Source organism: Seriola aureovittata, chromosome 16 (assembly GCF_021018895.1).
Source record: "Seriola aureovittata isolate HTS-2021-v1 ecotype China chromosome 16, ASM2101889v1, whole genome shotgun sequence".
In the NCBI taxonomy this organism is placed as follows: domain Eukaryota; kingdom Metazoa; phylum Chordata; class Actinopteri; order Carangiformes; family Carangidae; genus Seriola; species Seriola aureovittata.
The window spans coordinates 18,990,323-19,009,615 of NC_079379.1; the positions used below are offsets into that span (position 1 = coordinate 18,990,323).

Genomic DNA, 19,293 nt, shown 5'->3' on the forward strand with positions numbered 1-19,293 from the left:
ACCCAGCTGTCCAACTGAGGCCTCAGGGAGATTGTGATCGATATATATACATTGATATATGTAGTATACCTTAATTGTATTTAGGTACACTTTTCCTTTAATTACAACACTCTTTAAACCGTATTTAACCACTTGCTACCTGGGTGGGTGCTATGTTAAGTTTAGACTGCCAGGTGCAGTTGTTATGAAGCGTTGCCTTGTCATGCTAGGAAAGGCCCAGGTGTTGCTAATCACATTAATGATATCTCTGTTCTGCTAAAGCGTTCCAGTAAATCAAGACAGTATGTGACTGCGAGTCAGCACGAACAAAACCAGGATCCTGAGCCCAAAGCAGCTCACTGGAATTCATTCATTTCATCACTCAAGCCTGACCTGTGCTTTTCCTACTGTGACATGTCAAACTGTTTTCAGTGAAAAAGGCCTATGGGACAAACAGTAGTAACACAACTGAGTGGACATTGATCGAAATGTTGTTTTATAACGATGTCAACATAACATTCTTCTATTTTAGAAAATAAGCTGCGACTCTGTTTACATAGCTTTTCATTGGGTGCCACTACAGATGTTTCCTAGCAACTGTTTTATGCATTACCCAAGTCTTACTAACTCACTAAAGACATTTGTTCAGTTTACTGAGTAAATTTTAAACTAGCTGTAAGTGTGTATGTAATCAGTCAATGTGCAAAGAGGAAGTGGAACTTAAACACACACAAAAGTAAATTTACACAAAGGATATGATGCTTGTATGGAGGAATATCAAACACCGGTTACATACAAGAGCACTGCCTTATCCCCAGAGGCTAATTGAGCGTGATTAGATAATTGATTCTGGGCATGACACAGTCAACACATGGATTAAATGAAATTCCCCACGATAGAAAGTAGGTTTTATATTTTATTCCAAAACCTTCAAAATAAGTTTCAAGTTCAAGAAAGTAGAATAAGCTTAGACACAATGCAAAGCATCATATACAGACGGATAAAATACATTTTATATATTGCAGACAAGCCATGGTGGGTCTTACATATGTACAGTATGTATGTAAACTTTTATTTACAATCTTTTTTACATATACAAAAAGCCTTGTTTCTATTTTTCTTTGTATATATTTATATATATATATTTATATATATAGATTTTTCATATACTCCCCACTAGCATTTGTACTACAATAATGAAAAAGAAAAACATTTACATATATGTCAATCCACTTTTTCTTTTTATATTACAAATGTATTTTCATAAAAATATATCTCTGTACAAAAAAAAGTTTTTTATTCGTTAACATATTCTCTTTTCTTAGAGACACTTTCCCTCTGTAGTTGCTCTCTGTAGTTACACACAGTCTGCTCAAGTCCACATTTGTCCATTTCTTTACAGGTATCCCTTTTGGTGTACAGCAAGACAATGACACTCAATCTTTGCCTTTCACTGTTTTGTTGGTTTATTGAGGCGTTTAAGGGCCATGTTGATCTCGCTTAGACGCCATGTGTTGTCATGCGTTTGAGTCTCATAAAGAGGCTAGTGGAGAGATCTACTGGACTGGCATGAAACAATATCATGAAATAGAAAAGGAAAACTTGGGACCTTGTAATAACTTTGTTGCCATGACAAACATACAGGAATGTAAAGTCTCTGGTAATAAAAAGCAGCTCTCTGTAAATATTTTGCTATATTATACTCTAGATAAATTGGACATTTTGTTTTTATTCCAAGGATGACACATATTGGCAACAGGTTTTTTTTTCCATTACTGCGCACAAACAGAGGAGCAGTTGTTGGATTACAGATATTGAACACAGTATAGATAGATAAATTCTGATGCACTCAGTGAAATGAAATACATTCACTAGTTTGTCAGCAACAATTGCAGCGATCTGATCACAAATCATACCAGTCCACTCTTATCTCCATTTATAGAATAAAATTCATCTTGGCTCCAAAGCTTTTCAAATACACCACCCCGCCCCCTCCATGATAAAGTCCACTAGACACGCTGAAATGGGCTGAATAGTGAAGACAAATTTTATGGAATGGGCCTGAAAAACACACCAAGAAGTGTGGCTTTGTTGCAGCCGTCAATATGCGGTGAGAATAAAAGATGGGGGATTATAAATAATAGTTGATGCAGAATGTCACACAGCATGACTGATGGATTTCTTGGGTTTTCAATACATATGCAGTGTGGCCTTTGCTGAAAAGTGAGAGCTCTAGCTGCAGAGAGAAACGGGAAGCTTTTGGTCTCATCCCTGACTGTGAGAAAATTCTGTGAACTCGATGGGAACTCAAAGACCATAGCTGTGGTGTGTTTCATTATAGAAGAGATGGTGAGCAGGAGAGAACTCCGAGCTGTGTCCGGCTGATAACGAAAATGAACCAAGGATGAACAGTTTCTGTCTTAAAATATGCAAAGAGAACCAGGAAGTAGCCGGCTGCTATCAAGACAGACTGTCTTCTAACTCTTATAGCACGGCTCCGTCCCGAACTCACTGATCTTCATTTTCATATAACTGTGTTGCACTTTCTTTTGAGAACTTTTTGGACTAACCCAGATGGGTTAAAAGGGAAATATTTCGATAGATGTAGCACCCATTAAGTGAAAACCCCCGTTTCTGCAAAATTACCAGCATGAATTTTTGAAAATATCTTGTTCCCTATTAAAAACTTTTCCTATTAGTGGAACTAAATCAACACTAAGAACTGATTAAGCAGTTAATATTAATTTTGTTATTCTAATCTGGTTGAATTTAAATAATTTTCTTTGGTTGAAAAAGCGACTTTTTAACTTCTCCAAAAAACACACACAACACAAACACACAGCCAGACATGTAGGCAAGCACATAAGATCCAAGACATTAATCCTTGCACACCAAAATACAGTACTAATGAGCACATTGCTCATTCAGGAAAAGAAAAAAAGGGGGACGGTTTCTCTAACATGATCCTAACAAGCTCAGCCTTTTCCTGTAAGATCAAAAACACAGATGAAAAGAGCTCCCAGGTTCTTCAGCAGGTGTGTCTGTAGAAATGATTACAATGACTGGTCTGAGAACCAGAGAGAAAGAGCTCTCATTTCAAATATCGGACATAAAAATATGATAACCCCCCAACCTTATTATGAAATGACGATGTTTGGAATTCTTGAACATACAAAAAAAAAAAAAAAAGAGCCACTCGAGCTGGTTCATCATATCATGGGGTTGTACCAAGGCACTATAATGAATGTAAAGTGCTTATTGGAGACTGGAGGAGGTACAAAAACACGGAGAAAAAAAAAGGGTATGAGTCTGGCCCTTTTAAACCATTTCTGAATTTGCTTACACTGAGCCCTTGTTGGTAAAAACAATCATAGCTGTGTGAGCATATGCTTCTGTATTATGTTCGTCCAAATCCACGGTCTAAATCTAGTCAAATAGAATAAGTTCCATTAAGGGAGTGGGGGAATCATGTCCTATTGCACTGGCTAATCACATTTGTTTGTTTAATACTCAACGCAGTTTAATAAAGTGTTACATAATGGGTGTTAAACGTTGCCATGGGAGGAATCAATGGAGGGGAAAGACCACTTCAAAGTGGCCTTAACAGAAACTAACTGGAATGTAATGAAGCTATTCACTCTGCTAAAATATTTGGAGCAATTTCAGGATAAAAATAAATGAAATGCACAATGCAACAGTTGCATAAAACTATGAGAACTGAGTACCAATGCCTTCAAGATAATATGAGTGCAACTGCTCCTCTCCCCGTGAAATCTCCAGGGTAATTCAATCGTTTCCTTTTCCATCAATTCACGACCAGAGCAGGCAAGGGGCAATATTCTATCTGTACTGTCGAGATAAGCGAGAGCTTTAAAAGTAATAAAATTGTAAAAGCAATTACCGACCCACAGCGAAACTGATTGAAGGAACAATAGAGTGATTGGTTTCAAAGGCCTGAATTTCTGAGGGAAATTATGTACTGCAGGTGATTGTAAAGACTTCATTAAAAACCTGTTGGTATGGAGGCTGATTTTGACTGTGAAAGCCACTTTTTCTGCATTTATATGGATATGTAATGTATATGCTGATGTACCAAAACAAATCCATGCAAGTCCAATATTCCTCCTAATTCCCACCAATGTTAACACTAAAAAGAAGGATGCCAAAGAGTACGTGGTAAATCAAAGCACTGTGGATGTTTTAGACTGCTTTTTTTGGGAGTCAGACATTACATAATTGAGGATCTGCCCTTTCAGTGATAATGGTAAGATGAATTCAGGATTCGAAAAATGGGTTTGACAATGAAGCAAGGCTAAATTAAAGCAAATTGCATGTAATGTCTCAATTTGATGCAGTGAAATCTGAGCACTATTCACCCCACTCAGCATCCACAGGATAGATGGGAATGGGGATAGTAAGTGGTAAATAGCTGGGAGCACGGTGTTTGAAATCCAGTGGGTTTTCTTCCTTCTCATAATACACATTTCACAGACACAGACACACACGTGAAAAGCGGCACAAAAGCATTACTGCTTTGAATCTGCTCTTCTCATCGGGCATGTCATTCAACAGCCAGCCCTGCTGTCGTATCCGAGTGTCAGTCTGATGACAGTTCCCTCCTGTGTTGCACTTTCAAAACAATATTTTCTGTATATCACTCCCAATTTACCACAGATTTGAGTGTTAGCATTAGAAGCATAAACTTTTTTTTTTTTTTTTTTCCACATATCATGTTTATCATTTCCAGTGGAATGCTTGGGAGTAATCAGTATGGCAGCGACTCCCCTGCTGTCACAGCTCTGAGGAAGCCCTCTGCACCATTTTCAAGATGAGCAAAGACGAAACAAAGCAACACTGCTGTTTTTCAAAGGGATGGAGCTGTCAGAAGTTAACTTGGAGGAAAAGACCTGAATGTAATCCAGAGGGAAAACATCACTGACTCATCCATTCTTCAGACTCAAACGCCTTCAGTTGAACATTTCGAGGGAGTGAGAACATGACCGCTCTTTGATCTTTGTTTTCCTAAGGCCAAGTATAGGGAGCTCATACTGCATCATGATCTCAGAGATATACAGTATGTACCACCTTCAAGCCGCAGAAACGTGTGAAGGTGGATCCAGGATTAAAAAGAAGGTGAAAAGAGGAGAATATGACTTGCAGTCTTTCCGAAGACAATGTGCCAGCCAAAAAAAAAAAAAAACCCAAAGAGAATGAAATATGGTATGGTCCCAAGGCGTTTGTATATCCATGGAATTATAACAGGTGCCATCCCTGCTCTGAACCAGCTGATGTGTTTTTCTCTTCGAGTACCTCAGAGCGACACTGGATGGTTGTAACCCGTACCCGTGTGAAGCAAATCTGACAGTGTTACTCTCGATTAACATTTGGATTTAGGGCCATCAGTTTGAGAGGTGGATTTCTCTCTGTCTCTCCCACTACAAACCAAGTGTCAGAGGATGAGCGTTGGAACTAGAGACTGACATCGCCTTCAGGTTTTCTTTCCTTGGAGGATCTGTACATTGTCATCAGCACTTGTTCTGGGTAGACATTTGATTTATTGGTGTCCAGAGCATCCAGATAGACATAAAGTGATACTCCCTGAACCCAATCCTTTTCCTTTCTTAAATGACAAAAAAAAAAAAGAAAGAAAAAAAAAAAAAAGAAAAAAGAAGAAGATTTTTTTAGCAAACTATCTGTCGTGTTGGGTTGAATCTTTGGGGCCAAACAGACAGGACTATTTTGGGACAGATTGCAGATTTAACCACAACAAATGTGTGCAGAGATATACACACACACACACACACACACAAGCACAAACTCATTCTCAATCACGTATACACGTAAATTCTCTCTACAAATTCTCACTAAGTGCTTTTTTCAGCAGCCCTAGCTACTTTTTAACCCTTGCTCTGGACACAGCTGCCTCAGCAAGCAGAATTTCATCCCTGCTTCAAAAAAATAAAAAAAAAAAATAAAGAGCAAGTAAATATAGAGTGTGTGTCTTCAACATGGCCTTCAAAACTCATTCATTCCTCAGCCGGAAACCGGGGGCCTTCGATGAAACCTTTCAACAACCTCAGGAGCAGACAGTTGGGGAAAAGCAGGGTTCCCAATTACTTGTCACAGAAAGCAAGCAGCATATAAAAAAGAAAGAGAAAAAAAAGGAAATGAAAAACAGAGAGAAGTATGAATCGAAACAGTCCAGACTGTCTCTCTCTGACTCACACAGGCCAACGAGGGGCTGTCCGCCGTACAGTTCACTTGCACAGAGATCTCTGTTAGCTACAGGTCAATTTCTTGACTTAAAGTTGACCATTAAATTCCCTTTGGGTTTAGGCGGAGGGCGGTGAGAAAAGTCATCACAGCTTTGCTTCCAGCAGTACACCTACCAGCTGCAGTTTCAGGTGAAAGCTTTTCCTTAAAATATGGAAAATGATCAAGAAACCATGTAAAGTTACAAAAAGCATTCTGCTTTTGGCATTTGTTATAGTCGCTGTTGTCTTCACATGGTTTCTTTTTTTTAATTTTTTTTCTTGTCTCCTGCGGGTAAGAGCCTTCATCACTGGAGATGTTTCTTGAATATATTTCAGCAAATAAAATAATCTTTGTCTTGCCCTCTGCTCAAGGAACTATGGATGTCCTCTGCTGGCAGGCAGGCGAAGATGTGGTGCACTTCTCCTCCCCTAACTGAATCAACGATGAATGCAAAGATCTAACAAAGGACGGGTGCAGGGAAAGTACAAGACATGGCAGGGGAAGGGCAAGTGAAAGAGCGATTGAAAGAAAATATACATAGAAAAGCAGGGAAATAGACAAAGGGAGTAAAGGTAAACAATAAGCAAAAGAATGGAGATGAAAAAGATGAAGGAAATCAAACAGAGAGAAGATAAAAGCATTAATGTAATATTCTCAAAAGTGTTAAAATAAAAACATACATATTCTTCTTTTTCAATAAAGTGTAAGCAAACCAAATGAGATTCATTAATATGAGAGATACAGATCAAAGGAAATGCAGGAGAAGAAATCCAATCACAGATTTTTCTATCTGCAGAAAATTCTTGAGGGATTGTGTAATAGGTTTAGTCTGAAACTGGGTTCTGAGTGTCTGTGTCTTGTTGCTTCAGCAGTTCTGATGCCTGGGATGTGCGATTAGCTCAGGCAAGCCACAAGGTGATAACTTCGTCTACTTTCAGAGAAATGTGGATCCAAGGGCGCCTGAAGATCTATGTCCTTCCTGTATCATACAGCCAGATGACCTGGTGAAGTGTGATTCTTACCTCTGGAGGAAGCAGTTGCTATACAGCTGTGCACACTGTGCTGACTGTGAACTCTGTCTCACTGGCCATGATGTCAGTGGGTTGGATGTTGCGGTCATACATAGGGTTCTCGAACGTAGCTCGTCCATTAGTGTTCTCGTGGCCCACGTAACCATTGAAGGGGACTTTGGGTCTTCTTCTGAAATTAAATGAATCAATGTAATAAACAATGAGTTGTTTTAACATTTGTGGTGGACAATATATCCACTACACAGCAGATGTATGTGTCACAATATGGATGTGGCTATGCTGTGTCTTACTGAGACGAGATGGGAAGTTCACTCGCTGACTCATAACTACTTCGACTTGACTATCGACTACTACTTCATTGAATATTTCAGCTTCAACTTACTACTTCATTCTGCCTGACTGTGATAAACCAGTTCTTTTTTAGGCAGGGAGGGGAGATTCTCTCACCACAGATGATGATTTCCTCATTTTTGAGGTCAACATATGCCTTTGTGAATTGCAAAAATCACTATCAAGTTAATATATTTTGGAGGGAGAATTGATATCTTTCAAAAGAAATCAAGCAAAAGCAAGATTCATATGTGAAAACAGCTCACTCTGCAGAGGTGAAGTAACCCACGACTGAAAATGATTCCAATTTAAACAGCATTTCTGAGCAAGTAGTATCAGTACAGAAGTAATGTCATATGTTGCTTGCAGATGTGGAAATGTGGCAGTGTGAAATACATTAGCATCGTTAGCCTTACCTGTGTTTATAGAGGTACAGAGCGAAGCCTGCAATGATCATGGCTATAAAAGGCACTAGGATGGCTGCTGCCACTGAACTGCTGTTGGAGGCAAAGTTGTAGCCTGCGTTCTCTCTGCTGGGATCTAAACTCTCTGGAAAAAAAAAAAATAAGACACTGAGCCTTTACTTCAACATTACTTCAGTACACAATGACTTCAGCAGCAGATATTACAACCATCCCTATAAATAACAATTAAAACAAATAAAAAAAAAAAAAAAAAAATCTAAGAGTGAAATGATCCTCCCAACCTTCTTCCAAGAACCTGAGCTGACAAATGTTTAAGACAAATGAACAGAAAAACAGAAATAAAATCAGCTGCAGTGGCTGAAGAAGGCTACCAGAAACATTATTTTACATTTATTTCTATGCTTTATTTTCATTCTCCCCCCTGGGAACCTCAAATTCCATTATCCTTCCAATGACTTTTAATTACTGACATCAAAGCCGACAGCTATTAACTCAATTCAGATTCATTCCCTAATTTATGGAGGTGTGTCTGCGACAGCAACAGTGGAGGAGTGACAGCCCACCTGTTTGCCACAGAATGCCAAAAAAAGCTCCAAAAAAGGACGAGTGACACACAAGAAGGAATTCAATTAGTGGGTTTTGTGGTGTTTGCCAATCAACCCCCAGCTGGATGAGCTCGAGCACACAAACATGCACAAACACACTCGCACGCAGGAAAACTCGCACTCGCACTCACACCACCACTGCGTTAAAACAAAACACGAAAACGTCGACAAATTGAGCAGGATTAATTCCAAGGCGTCCAGCCTACCTCCCAGGCTCATATCCGTTTTTCTCATACACACTTAAACACCCTATCACCAGCCACCACACTCTGTATTAATAAAGACCTGTTTGCTCAGTATGTGTGCTGTGGCAGGGTGGTAGGAGGGTTCCACACCTGCTGTTCAAGTACCTTTCTCATTACAGTAGATTTTCACATCCACTTTCACTGTTTTCACCCAACTTTCTGCGTGCACACACACACACACGCGCGCGCGCGCGCGCGCGCACACACACACACACACACACACACACACACACACACACACACACACACACACACACACACACACACACACACTTAATCTATGTTAACACCACATGACTTCATGCTCAATTCCAATTCCTGTTCATATCACATCTGTTCAATCTCTTCAATATGTCTTGCAGCCAGTATGGAAGCTTCTGCAACCTGAGCTTCACCTATTAAAAGCGAAAATCCTGTGAAATCTGTCTCCATCACTTGCATCAGCAAAAAGGAAACAGCAAAAGCAGGAGCATTATCTACTTAACTGTTTACATGGATTAGATAATATGAGATCAGTGTCACGTGAGGGAGCGGAGAATCTGAATGTAGAGGATTTCCACTGCATTTTAAATGTAACTTTAACACACATACAGTTTTTTTTTCTTATTTCTCCATGTACATCTTCCTCCTCTGAACACAGTGCGCCACAGGGACAGGCGTTGAGTTTTTTAATTAATCACATAATTAATCCCATGCTGATGTAGGGTTTAGTGCTGGGATTATGTACATATTTCATTTAATATGTATCAGATTGCTGATCGATTAATGATGCTTAATGTCCAAAGATTTTCATCATGGCAATTCAGGTATTTTCTCTGTTCACACATAGACCTTTTTAACTGGATTGTAACAGTGGGTGGCAGCAGTAAACCAATGGTGTGAACTTGCAAAAACCAAATAAGAAGAAAATCCCCCATTGTTCCTTCAATACTTCAGTTCTTTGCCAAAATTCTAGCAGGTTTCAAATGCACTTCAGCACCAGTACATTGCATCTTATAACACACACACACACACACACACACACACACACACACACACACACAAACACACAAACACACACACACACACAGCAGCAGCCATCCAGATCCATGGATCAGGATGTAAGGATTTGCTGGATATATACTGTAGCAAAAAAATCTGAGTGAGGAGGATCACGTGGGTTGGATTTCTAGGTCACAAACATGAAGCAGAATACAATATATGGATAGCTGCAGCTTTTTGAAAAAATGTTCAGTACCTATGACAGCACAGCTGAAGTTGCTGAAGGAACCAAAGAAAAACAAGTAGGCAAAGAACGGATGATATTTACTCTATCAAAACGGCATGATGTAGGTTTACTTGATATGGCAATCCACAAACTCTCTAAGGAAAGATTCTGTGGACTTGTGCTGTGTGTGAGATTAGTGTGTGCATGTGGATGTCATCTGACTATTAATCATTTTTGTGAATCGTGTTTGCCTTTTTAGGCTGGATTCACAACCACATTCTCCAGACATGTTTTCACATTTGTAAAAGTAAATGAATGACAAATCAACACAGCAAATGACAAGCTGTGAAAGCACTTGCAGCTCTGCTTAAGGACACTACATGCAGTCCAGAGTTTTTGCACAGTTACACATTTTTTGTCCTTCAGGCTCTCTGCTAGAGCACATTCAATTTGAAATTAAATAATGGATACTGCAGCTACTACTTCCAAGTCTCAGCTTTAATCTGAGTAGGTTCACATCAATACAGAAAGACTGTGAGGGGGACGTTGCCATTTTAACACCTGCTGCTCAATTTACCAGGGTTCAAATGTAACTGGACACTAGGCAGCTGTGTGTTGTTTCAACATTAGTTCATGAAAAGAAGAGCTCACATGTGGCTCAGAGTTTATTAAGAGCTGAGAGTTTCCATTTAGACTGAGATGGAGTTGTCTGTCAATGTGAGGGGTGAAGAGGCGACTAAGCAAGCGAAGAAAATAATAATGAGGCTCAAAAGAAAAAAGAAAAAAGGCAAAACTAGGAGTGAAAAATCATTAGCTTGGTGGAGAAAAACCTTTTCATGACTGCACAGCAAGTGAAGAACGCTCTCCTGCATGGTGTACATGTTTCCTCGTCAATGACCAAGAGGAGACATGAGCACAACCTCAGAGGATTCAACACAAGATGCAAACCACTGGTAAGACTCAAAAACAGAAAGGCCAAGTTGAAGTTCACAAAAACACACACACACATAGAAACAGGTGGAGTTCTGCAACAAAGTTCTATGGTCTGATAAGACAAACATCAACCTCCATCAAAATGCTAGAAAGAGGAAAGTGGGGAGGAAAAAAGGAACAGCTCCTGACCCGAAGCCATCGCCTCATCTGTCAAACATGGCGCTGGTTCTGTTATGGCTCGGGTATGAATGGCTGCCAATGGAGTTGGCACACTGGCATTTATTGATGATTTCATTGGAGAGCATCAACGGGTAAGATACAGAGTGTGTGCTGATGTCTGTTAGTCAACAGACTTCAGGCAGTCACTGACTACAAAGGATTTTCCATAAAATATTAAATCATTTTGTTGAACTTCATGTGTGTTTGCCCAGTTACTATTGAATCCCGAAACTTTGGGCTCTTTGTGTTTAAAGGGCTATATCTCTTTCTATGTCACTGTCTGGACTGTATATTTTAAGGGAAAGATTTCAGTGATAGAGATACCAACAAGAAAAAAAAAAAAAAAGACACTCAGTCTTTGCCCAGGAGACCACTTAATCACAGTGGTTTCTATAACCAAATGGACAGGTCACTCACCCAGTCTCTGGAGACCAAATTGGCCAAAGCCTTTTCCTCTGACAAATCCCTGGTACACAAAGGAGTTGGATGAGGAGATGTAGGACACCTAGGGAGAGAGAGGAATGGAAGACAGACACTTTATGTGTCACATCCAGGCTTTACAAAGGAGCGTATCATCAAAGTGTCAGCAGCTGGTGCACGCAGAAAATGAAATATCATGTCAAAGGAGCTGAGAGGCGCTCTTATGGCTGACATTTAATATGACGTTTTTCTGCTCAAGAGCACAAACATAAACAAACTCAGGCGCGCCGCACACACGCAAGCATGTTACACAAGAGGAATGCTCCACTTTGCACGAGACAAGCTTGTAAGTGAACACTCATGTCTGTGCAACTGGTGAAACGTGCACGTAGGAGCACATATGCGGTGGCACACACACATATACTGTAACCTGCTTTTTAAATTATATCTGGAGTGTATGTGCATTAGAGGGTGGGCGATAATATGGGAGAGAGGAGTGGAGGGGGGGTATGTCGAGCCCTGATTACCAGGCAATGATTTAACTGACATTTTAATTAAAGAGAAAACTCTCGGCGGGCCCTCCATCTCCACAGAGTGACAAGGTTAGTGTGTATGTGTGCTTGCGCATATTTCACAATACTGGTGTCTGTGAGTATGATGTAATATCTTATAGCCATTACAAAGAAAGGTGTTGAATTGAATCTGACCCTGTACTTGCACTTACATGTCCGTCTAGGGCCCAGTTGTCTATTTTGAACTTGTTGACAAAGATCTCCACAGGGCCTCTGATCTGGTGGACCTGCAGCAGCAGCTGAGCTTCCTCCCTCTTATATGTACCTTCAAGAAGAACAGGTTTACAGTCACTTCAGAGCAACAGCCGCACTGAAACCACCCAAAAACGTTTATGTGATATAGTTAGAGTTTGCTGATTTTTGAAGTGAAAAAGAAGCAAACACAATACCTGGAGCAAAGAGACATAAGAACCGAGCATTTCCTCAAATGTAATTCCTCTGTTACTTTTTATTTCATGAACTCAAAAATAGAAAAAGTTAAACGGTAATTGTGCCATGTGCAAAAGTTGGGTACCTTACAATGTTTAGGTTTACTGAAAACATATCCAACATATTAGATATTGTCGGGGATATGAGGATAAAGTCCCGGACTTATTTCCATCATCCCTGGTGTTTCACAGTACATCAACCTTTGTACAAAGTAGAGACAGGAGTTTGTCGTCTGCCATGAAGACATATCACAAACTAAGCATGAAACATAAGATAATTGAATGTCAACAGTCATCATAAATGTATGACATCACGTCAAGCATTTTATGATACCATCATGGGACTCAGGAACGGGTTTTCTTTAGACTTAAAGCAGCTCTTAATTGTCTTAATTTTACTTATTTGTAAAACATTCCTTTATAAGCCTTTATTAACTTAGCTTCAATTGACTCTTTAGGATTGGTCACGAATTGTCATTAGGAACTGTCAGCTGATGACATATCCAGCAGTGATAAATTCTCAACTCTTCAAAACTTGTGGGAACACTTAACAACCACAAGCTCCTCTAAGCAACTGACAGAGGATCTGAAAATAAGGCTGACCGCAAAGCAGGAGGGACTATAAAAAGATATGAAAGCACTTCCAGCTTGAAATTTCCACTGTCCGAAAAGTCATTAAGGAATGGCAGTTAAAATTAACCGTGGAAGTCAAGATAAAGTCTGTAAAACTAAGAAAACTTCAGGTGAAACTACACATCTGCTCGGTAGAAAGGCAAATCCAAGATGTGGACAGATGGAGTTAAAATTAAGATTCAGTTTATTTTAACTTCTTTTCATTTCAAAAATCAACAAAAAGTAACAAGTAATTTCCCCAGGGTTGCATGCAACTGTATGAGACACTAGGAATTAGAAAAAGAAAAATGAGAAAAGGTGACTCATCCTCTGATCAAGTTATGTTGAGTCCTTCTTCTGTGTCTAACAGCCTTTCTTTGTTATTAGCTGTAGTCTCGACTGAAGCGCAAACACAAGCGTAACTTTAGCAGCAACGCTTGTACACAATTACAAATCTGTGAGCAAACATTGCATTTCACACTGTGGCCTCCTCCTGTTTGCTGACTTCAGTAGCACTTTGTTAGTGATACTATTACAGAAGACAAATAAAAACTCTGCACACAGATGTCTGCATTTACTGGGGACTATGTTCAGCTGTTAATTGGGTACACGAGTGAGTATTTACAGCAGTATGATGGTCTATATAGGATAAATTCAAATTAAACGACAGTGCCCATGTTCATGTTAATTGGGGGACATGTCACCCAGTGAAATGAAATGGCTCACTGATATGTTTTTAATAGTTTTTGGAATCTGAGACCAATGCTGTATTCACAAACAGTGTTGTGAAAATTTGGTTGAATATTCATACTTAAATTTTACAGTAAAGCAATTTAGCTTTAGCTTAATCAACAACATTACTTTCAGTGGAGAGAGTGGCTCTCAGTTTGAAGCTGTAGAAACTAATTTTTAATTTTTAACACTGTGATGAAGACTGATAGCACCCAGGTACAGAGGAGTGAAGTGTCCAAACCTTTACTGAAGCAAATTTGCTTCTTAATGATCACAGCTGCACGGTGATTATAGCACGGGGAAAAAAAAGAAATATCTGCTGTTCTGTAACGGCAGCAATGATCTACTCCATGTAAGGACCACATTAGTTTTTTGCTTCCTAGTCCTCACTTGCATTTGTCTGACAATTGTCTGTTTGGATAAAATGCTATACAATGAAATACAAACCGGCCAGTTTGAGTTCCACTCCGCTGTGGTCGATGAGTGTCCCGTTCACCCGGTTGCTAAAGGGTTCAAAGGCAGTGATGCTGAGCATGGCCGGCTGCTTCTTCCCCAGGTACTCGTAGGATCCCCTCCACAGAGAGTTCTTAGCAAACACACCTGCAGGGACTGAAAAAGGGAGGGGGTGCATGGCCAAAGGCAAGGGGTATGGACAGAGGAGGCAGAGAGATTATTTTCTTCTTTTTACTTTTATAAATATTAATAATATAATAATATTATAAATAATATTTTCATTTTTTTAAGCACCAATAAACACAGATTGAAAACTGACTGTAAAACTTTAGAATCAAGTACACCAGGGATGTCAAATCATTTGCCATGTTATTTTACTGATTAGAATATATTTAATCTGAGAGAAAGGATGAATCATTGATAAGATAAATACCACAGAGAAAATGTATTATTCTGATAAATATTGTAATGGAGATGAATATCAATAAATTAAAGTTTAGTGATATATTTTGAGATTCTCTTTTGAGAAAACATTTTGAAATACAAGGACAACCTGTTTTACCTGGTAATTTGGAAGGTGGCTCCTGCACTGTGCCCACTGGGCTCTTACCACTTGGGCGATTATCAGCTGGAGAGCACAACAACATAAAGTTAACAAAAAGAAAATACTTAACAAGATTATCCTGTAAACAGATGCAGTGTATGCCTCAGGAAGCGAGAGGAAAAGATCAGATTTAAACAGAACAGCTCTGAGGTAATTGCAGTAGGAGGATGTCACCATCAGCACTTCCTGACTACCTCCACGCCAAATAACCGCTGTGGTGGCCAGAGTAAGGGCTGCGACAGGACTCGCCTCGTGCGTCAAAGAGCAAAGTTAGAGTCACAGTTTTGCAGCTTCAAGGGAAGCACTTTAATAATACCTTACTACTCGCACGGGACCACAGGACTACACCATAGTAGTAAACATACACCCACACAGACAAACAGAGCAAAGAGGGCTTTACACACAACTGCAAACAAAGACAGGTTCACTGAATGGTAGTTTATGAGCACAAACATCACCTCGGATAAATTTACACACACACACACACACACACACACACACACACACACACACACAGACAGACAGACACAGACACACACACACACACACACACACACACAGCCTTCGACTTTATTAGCTGCCAGTCTTTTGAGCTGCCCTTCCATTACTGCACCCACAGGTGCTGTTAATATCCTGTATGTGCTAAGGCCAGTTCTCTTCCTTGCCTTCACTCTTAATGGCATGCCCTTAAAAAATACCCATCACCCTCTATATTTCAGCAACAGCTTGGCGTGGAATCCATCACACAGATATCCCCCTCTAGTACGCCTTTCTCTTTAGGCTATTAGCATTCGTCTACCCCAGATAATTGTGTGTCGATGACTCTATTTTTTTTCCTATATGTATTTAGGCCAATACTTAGGGGTGTCTTAATGGCAGTCTATTTGTCTGCTAGACCTTGTTAACACTGCCTCGCCATTTATAAGAGGTACTTCTGCTAACCTAATCAATGGGATGCATTGGACTAATCAGGTTTTGCACCCTTGTTAATGTTTCAAAGCTTGTGTGTGTGTGTGTGCGTTTGAGGCTGTGTGTGTGTAATTCCATGCAGTGTAATTGTGTGATGGATGGGCAATTCTACCCTGGCATGTGTCTGAGAATAAGCAAGTGTTAACAGAGCTATTCATCAACATTAGCTGAATCCCCAATTTCCAAACCTGAGTCACCACTGAATCCCGAACCAGTACAGACCCCAGTGGTTTCAATAAACACTGCTAATGGAAAGCAGCACATTATGAATAAGAGGTGCAGTGTTTTAAGTGTGTAATACATCTGCGTGCTTCCCGGGGAAACTAGGTGGCCAGGTGCACACATCTGTAATCTTATGAGGATTGGTGAATGAATCGCTGTGCGTATTTGTGCCTGTATGCATGTGTCTGCGTTCCCCATATTCCCTTCTTGATGTAATGTAACCATGTTTATACCTGCACACAGAGGTGGTTTCCCTGTCCAGCTCCCATCGGACCTGCAGGTCCTGTGCTCTGATCCTCCGGCCAAGTAGAAACCAGGCTGACACGTATAGATCAGCGTGTAGCCAAGGGACGGCAGTTCAATGGCTCTCACATCGGACTGGGCTGGCAGCTCTGGCTGGCTGCAGTGGTGGGCTGGAAAGGAGAGAAAAAGAGAGGGGGGGATTAAAGAGACCAAAGAAGAAGAGTGTGGGGTTTTAGAGAAAGAGGTTAAAGTTGGGATGAGGAGATGAGCAGGGAGAGGGATCAGAGGAGCGACAGACAAGAGAGAGAAAATATGGTGGAAGAGAAAAAGTGTAAAAGAGCCAAGGTGGAGGTGTGGGGTCAAGGAAGAGTATATATAATAATGTAGGTGTTACACTGTGAGTAATGCAAATGTTTGCTCAAGGTTATGTTTCCCACTTAACTGTAGGTATGTTTTTTTTTTTTCAATATGAGCAGACAGCGTGCTTACCAATGCACTCAGGTTGAAAACCACTCCAAGTGAGGTTGGGCAGACAAGTGCGAGAAATGGAGCCCTGCAGTAAATAGCCCTTTCTACAGCTGAAGAACACAGTGCCGCTGATCTGTAAGAGGACACACAGGAAGATGTGGATTTGCCAACGAACATACGTAGAGCAAGCTGATTTTGCACACAAACATGGCTGTTTAATGATCATGTCTTTGGGTTCGTTATTCCAAAATAGTGATATGTATTTGTTACCTATTTCAAAGAAAAAACATTACCTTGGTTTTTATTCTCTTGGAGCTCTAACTTTACCATTCTTATATTTTCTTGAATTTGTGGAGCAACACAGCTGAGAGCATCATCTTTTAAATTATTACGGAAAATATTACGGAAGTGTTTTCAACAAATGCTTTATATTTTGGGTGTTAAATGTGTTTCATTAGTACTTCATTTTCACATCAGACATTTTGACTTGTCATAAAAATATTTTACCAATGGCTCTGTTGTATGGAGTCCAGTAAGCCATGATAGTGTGACAGTTAACCAGCACACAGAATACCAGACATTGAAACTGTAGCAGCTGAATTCATTTTAGTATTTACACCTGTACTCTTCCCACTGCGACATGTCAAAATGTTACCAGTAAAAAGGGCCTATTACATTCTTTAAACTTGAATTTGAAACACTAATTTGTAACTGACTTTAATCATGGCTGAGGAAAGTAATAATACTGCAGCACATGTTTGAATAAAGCCTACTGGTAAGCCATTCCTATGAAACTGTGTATAGAAAATAACAAATGAGCAGTAGAAGAAAATATTATCCATATGCTTCATGGTGTCAGAAGAAAGACAGTTCTAAGCTGAGAATAATTTCCTGTTAGTCATTGATTTAACCTTGAATTCCACACTGCAAACAATACAAGGTTCAAGCTTTCTTTTTTTTTCAACATATATGAATTACATTTCTTGCGTGACCACATATTCACACCTGGTAGCCTTGACTGTTGTTCTGATTTCCAAATAGAGGAGTCCCGGGGTCTCCACAGGTAGTGTGAGTGGGATCTGAAACACACATAAACAACCAGTCTTTAATAACTACTCTCATGTTAAAGTGAGTCCCATTTATTATATATGTCACCCACTATATACATGACCTCAGAGACTTTGTATGGGGAAATTTTTACAGGAAACACTGAATGAAGGCCATAAATTACTGTATTCAACAACCACGCACACACATGCGTTTATTCACAAAACCTACAAAGCCTTTTATAAGTGATCTAAACCCACTCTCAGTCCCTGCTCAGAGCAGCTTATAACACAATTATCAGTCCACACAACCCCGATGACCATTACATCATTTTTCTCACTAAAAACATGAACAGCTAATGCATTATATTCACAACTTCCAAGTTAATTTTCACTGGGTCATTTTTCTTTTCGTTATAGAACGATTATGTCATGACAATCACAATAATAAAACTGTAAATATTTACCATCTTCATCATATCCCAGTTGCCAAGGCTATGGGTCAGGACCAAACGCAACATTTCTCATTTCTCAAGGGGTTTCTCTGGGGTCTCACTGAAGTCACCATCAAATTGAGAAGTTGAACAAGAAGCCACAAGAGGCCAGTCTTTCCAGGGAATTTAGAGCAACTATGAGTTGCTGCAAGATGTGCTGTAAAACAGCTTCAGCAGTGGCTGCACAATGTACTTGTACAACACAGGTTGTGTTTTTAATTGATTCAATCTGACTAAATCTTGCTTTAACCTTTCCAACATGTCAGGCACTATGATTTTTCATCAGTGGCTAAACAAACTGGCTGATAAATGATGCATAGGCAGTGGAATTATTGGTGACCCATGGCTATAATGCATTAATGTTTAACTATTATCGGGTCAAAGGTTTGCATGAGTGCATATTTTACAGCTTCCTACTTAAACTTCAAATACCACAATGGACCTGAGGGCTGGAACACTGCACTTTATTTTATGCGCAAGGTGTTTTTGATCACACAAGCGTGATTTCCTCGAGTGCTTCAGCAGAAAGTGCTTCAGAAATGGTGTTATTCTTCCTGGTTTAAGGATGTTTATTGCAGTAAGAAACAATATTTTTGCTGGAAGAGGGCCAAAGTTGATACTGGGACCAGCTTCACAAAAGTGTGTTGCAAGCACTGCTTACATGAAATTCGCAAATGGTAGCAGCATCATGTTTGAAAAAAATGCACGTGAATCTGCGAGCCCTAAAGGGTTCTTACATGCTCATACACAGGTAACAAATGGTTTTTGCTCTCATCTGTGAAATATGTCAAAATGAACAGG

The 19,293-nt window shown here is 39.8% G+C and overlaps 1 protein-coding gene across 1 annotated transcript in view; it reads right to left on the reverse strand.

Annotated features, from left to right (window-relative positions):
• Positions 1-882: 882 nt before the first annotated feature.
• The window catches only part of csmd2 (CUB and Sushi multiple domains 2), a 227,600-nt gene continuing 209,189 nt past the window's right edge, over positions 883-19,293 (reverse strand). The window contains exons 63-72 of the mRNA XM_056398872.1: positions 17,958-18,031; positions 16,974-17,085; positions 16,475-16,654; positions 15,009-15,074; positions 14,441-14,602; positions 12,374-12,486; positions 11,647-11,734; positions 8,012-8,144; positions 7,257-7,434; positions 883-6,691 (exon numbers count right to left, since the gene is read on the reverse strand). Coding sequence (XP_056254847.1) covers positions 7,275-7,434; positions 8,012-8,144; positions 11,647-11,734; positions 12,374-12,486; positions 14,441-14,602; positions 15,009-15,074; positions 16,475-16,654; positions 16,974-17,085; positions 17,958-18,031 — 1,088 coding nt within the window. The 3' untranslated portion in view covers positions 883-6,691; positions 7,257-7,274. The remainder of the gene's footprint in view (positions 6,692-7,256; positions 7,435-8,011; positions 8,145-11,646; positions 11,735-12,373; positions 12,487-14,440; positions 14,603-15,008; positions 15,075-16,474; positions 16,655-16,973; positions 17,086-17,957; positions 18,032-19,293) is intronic.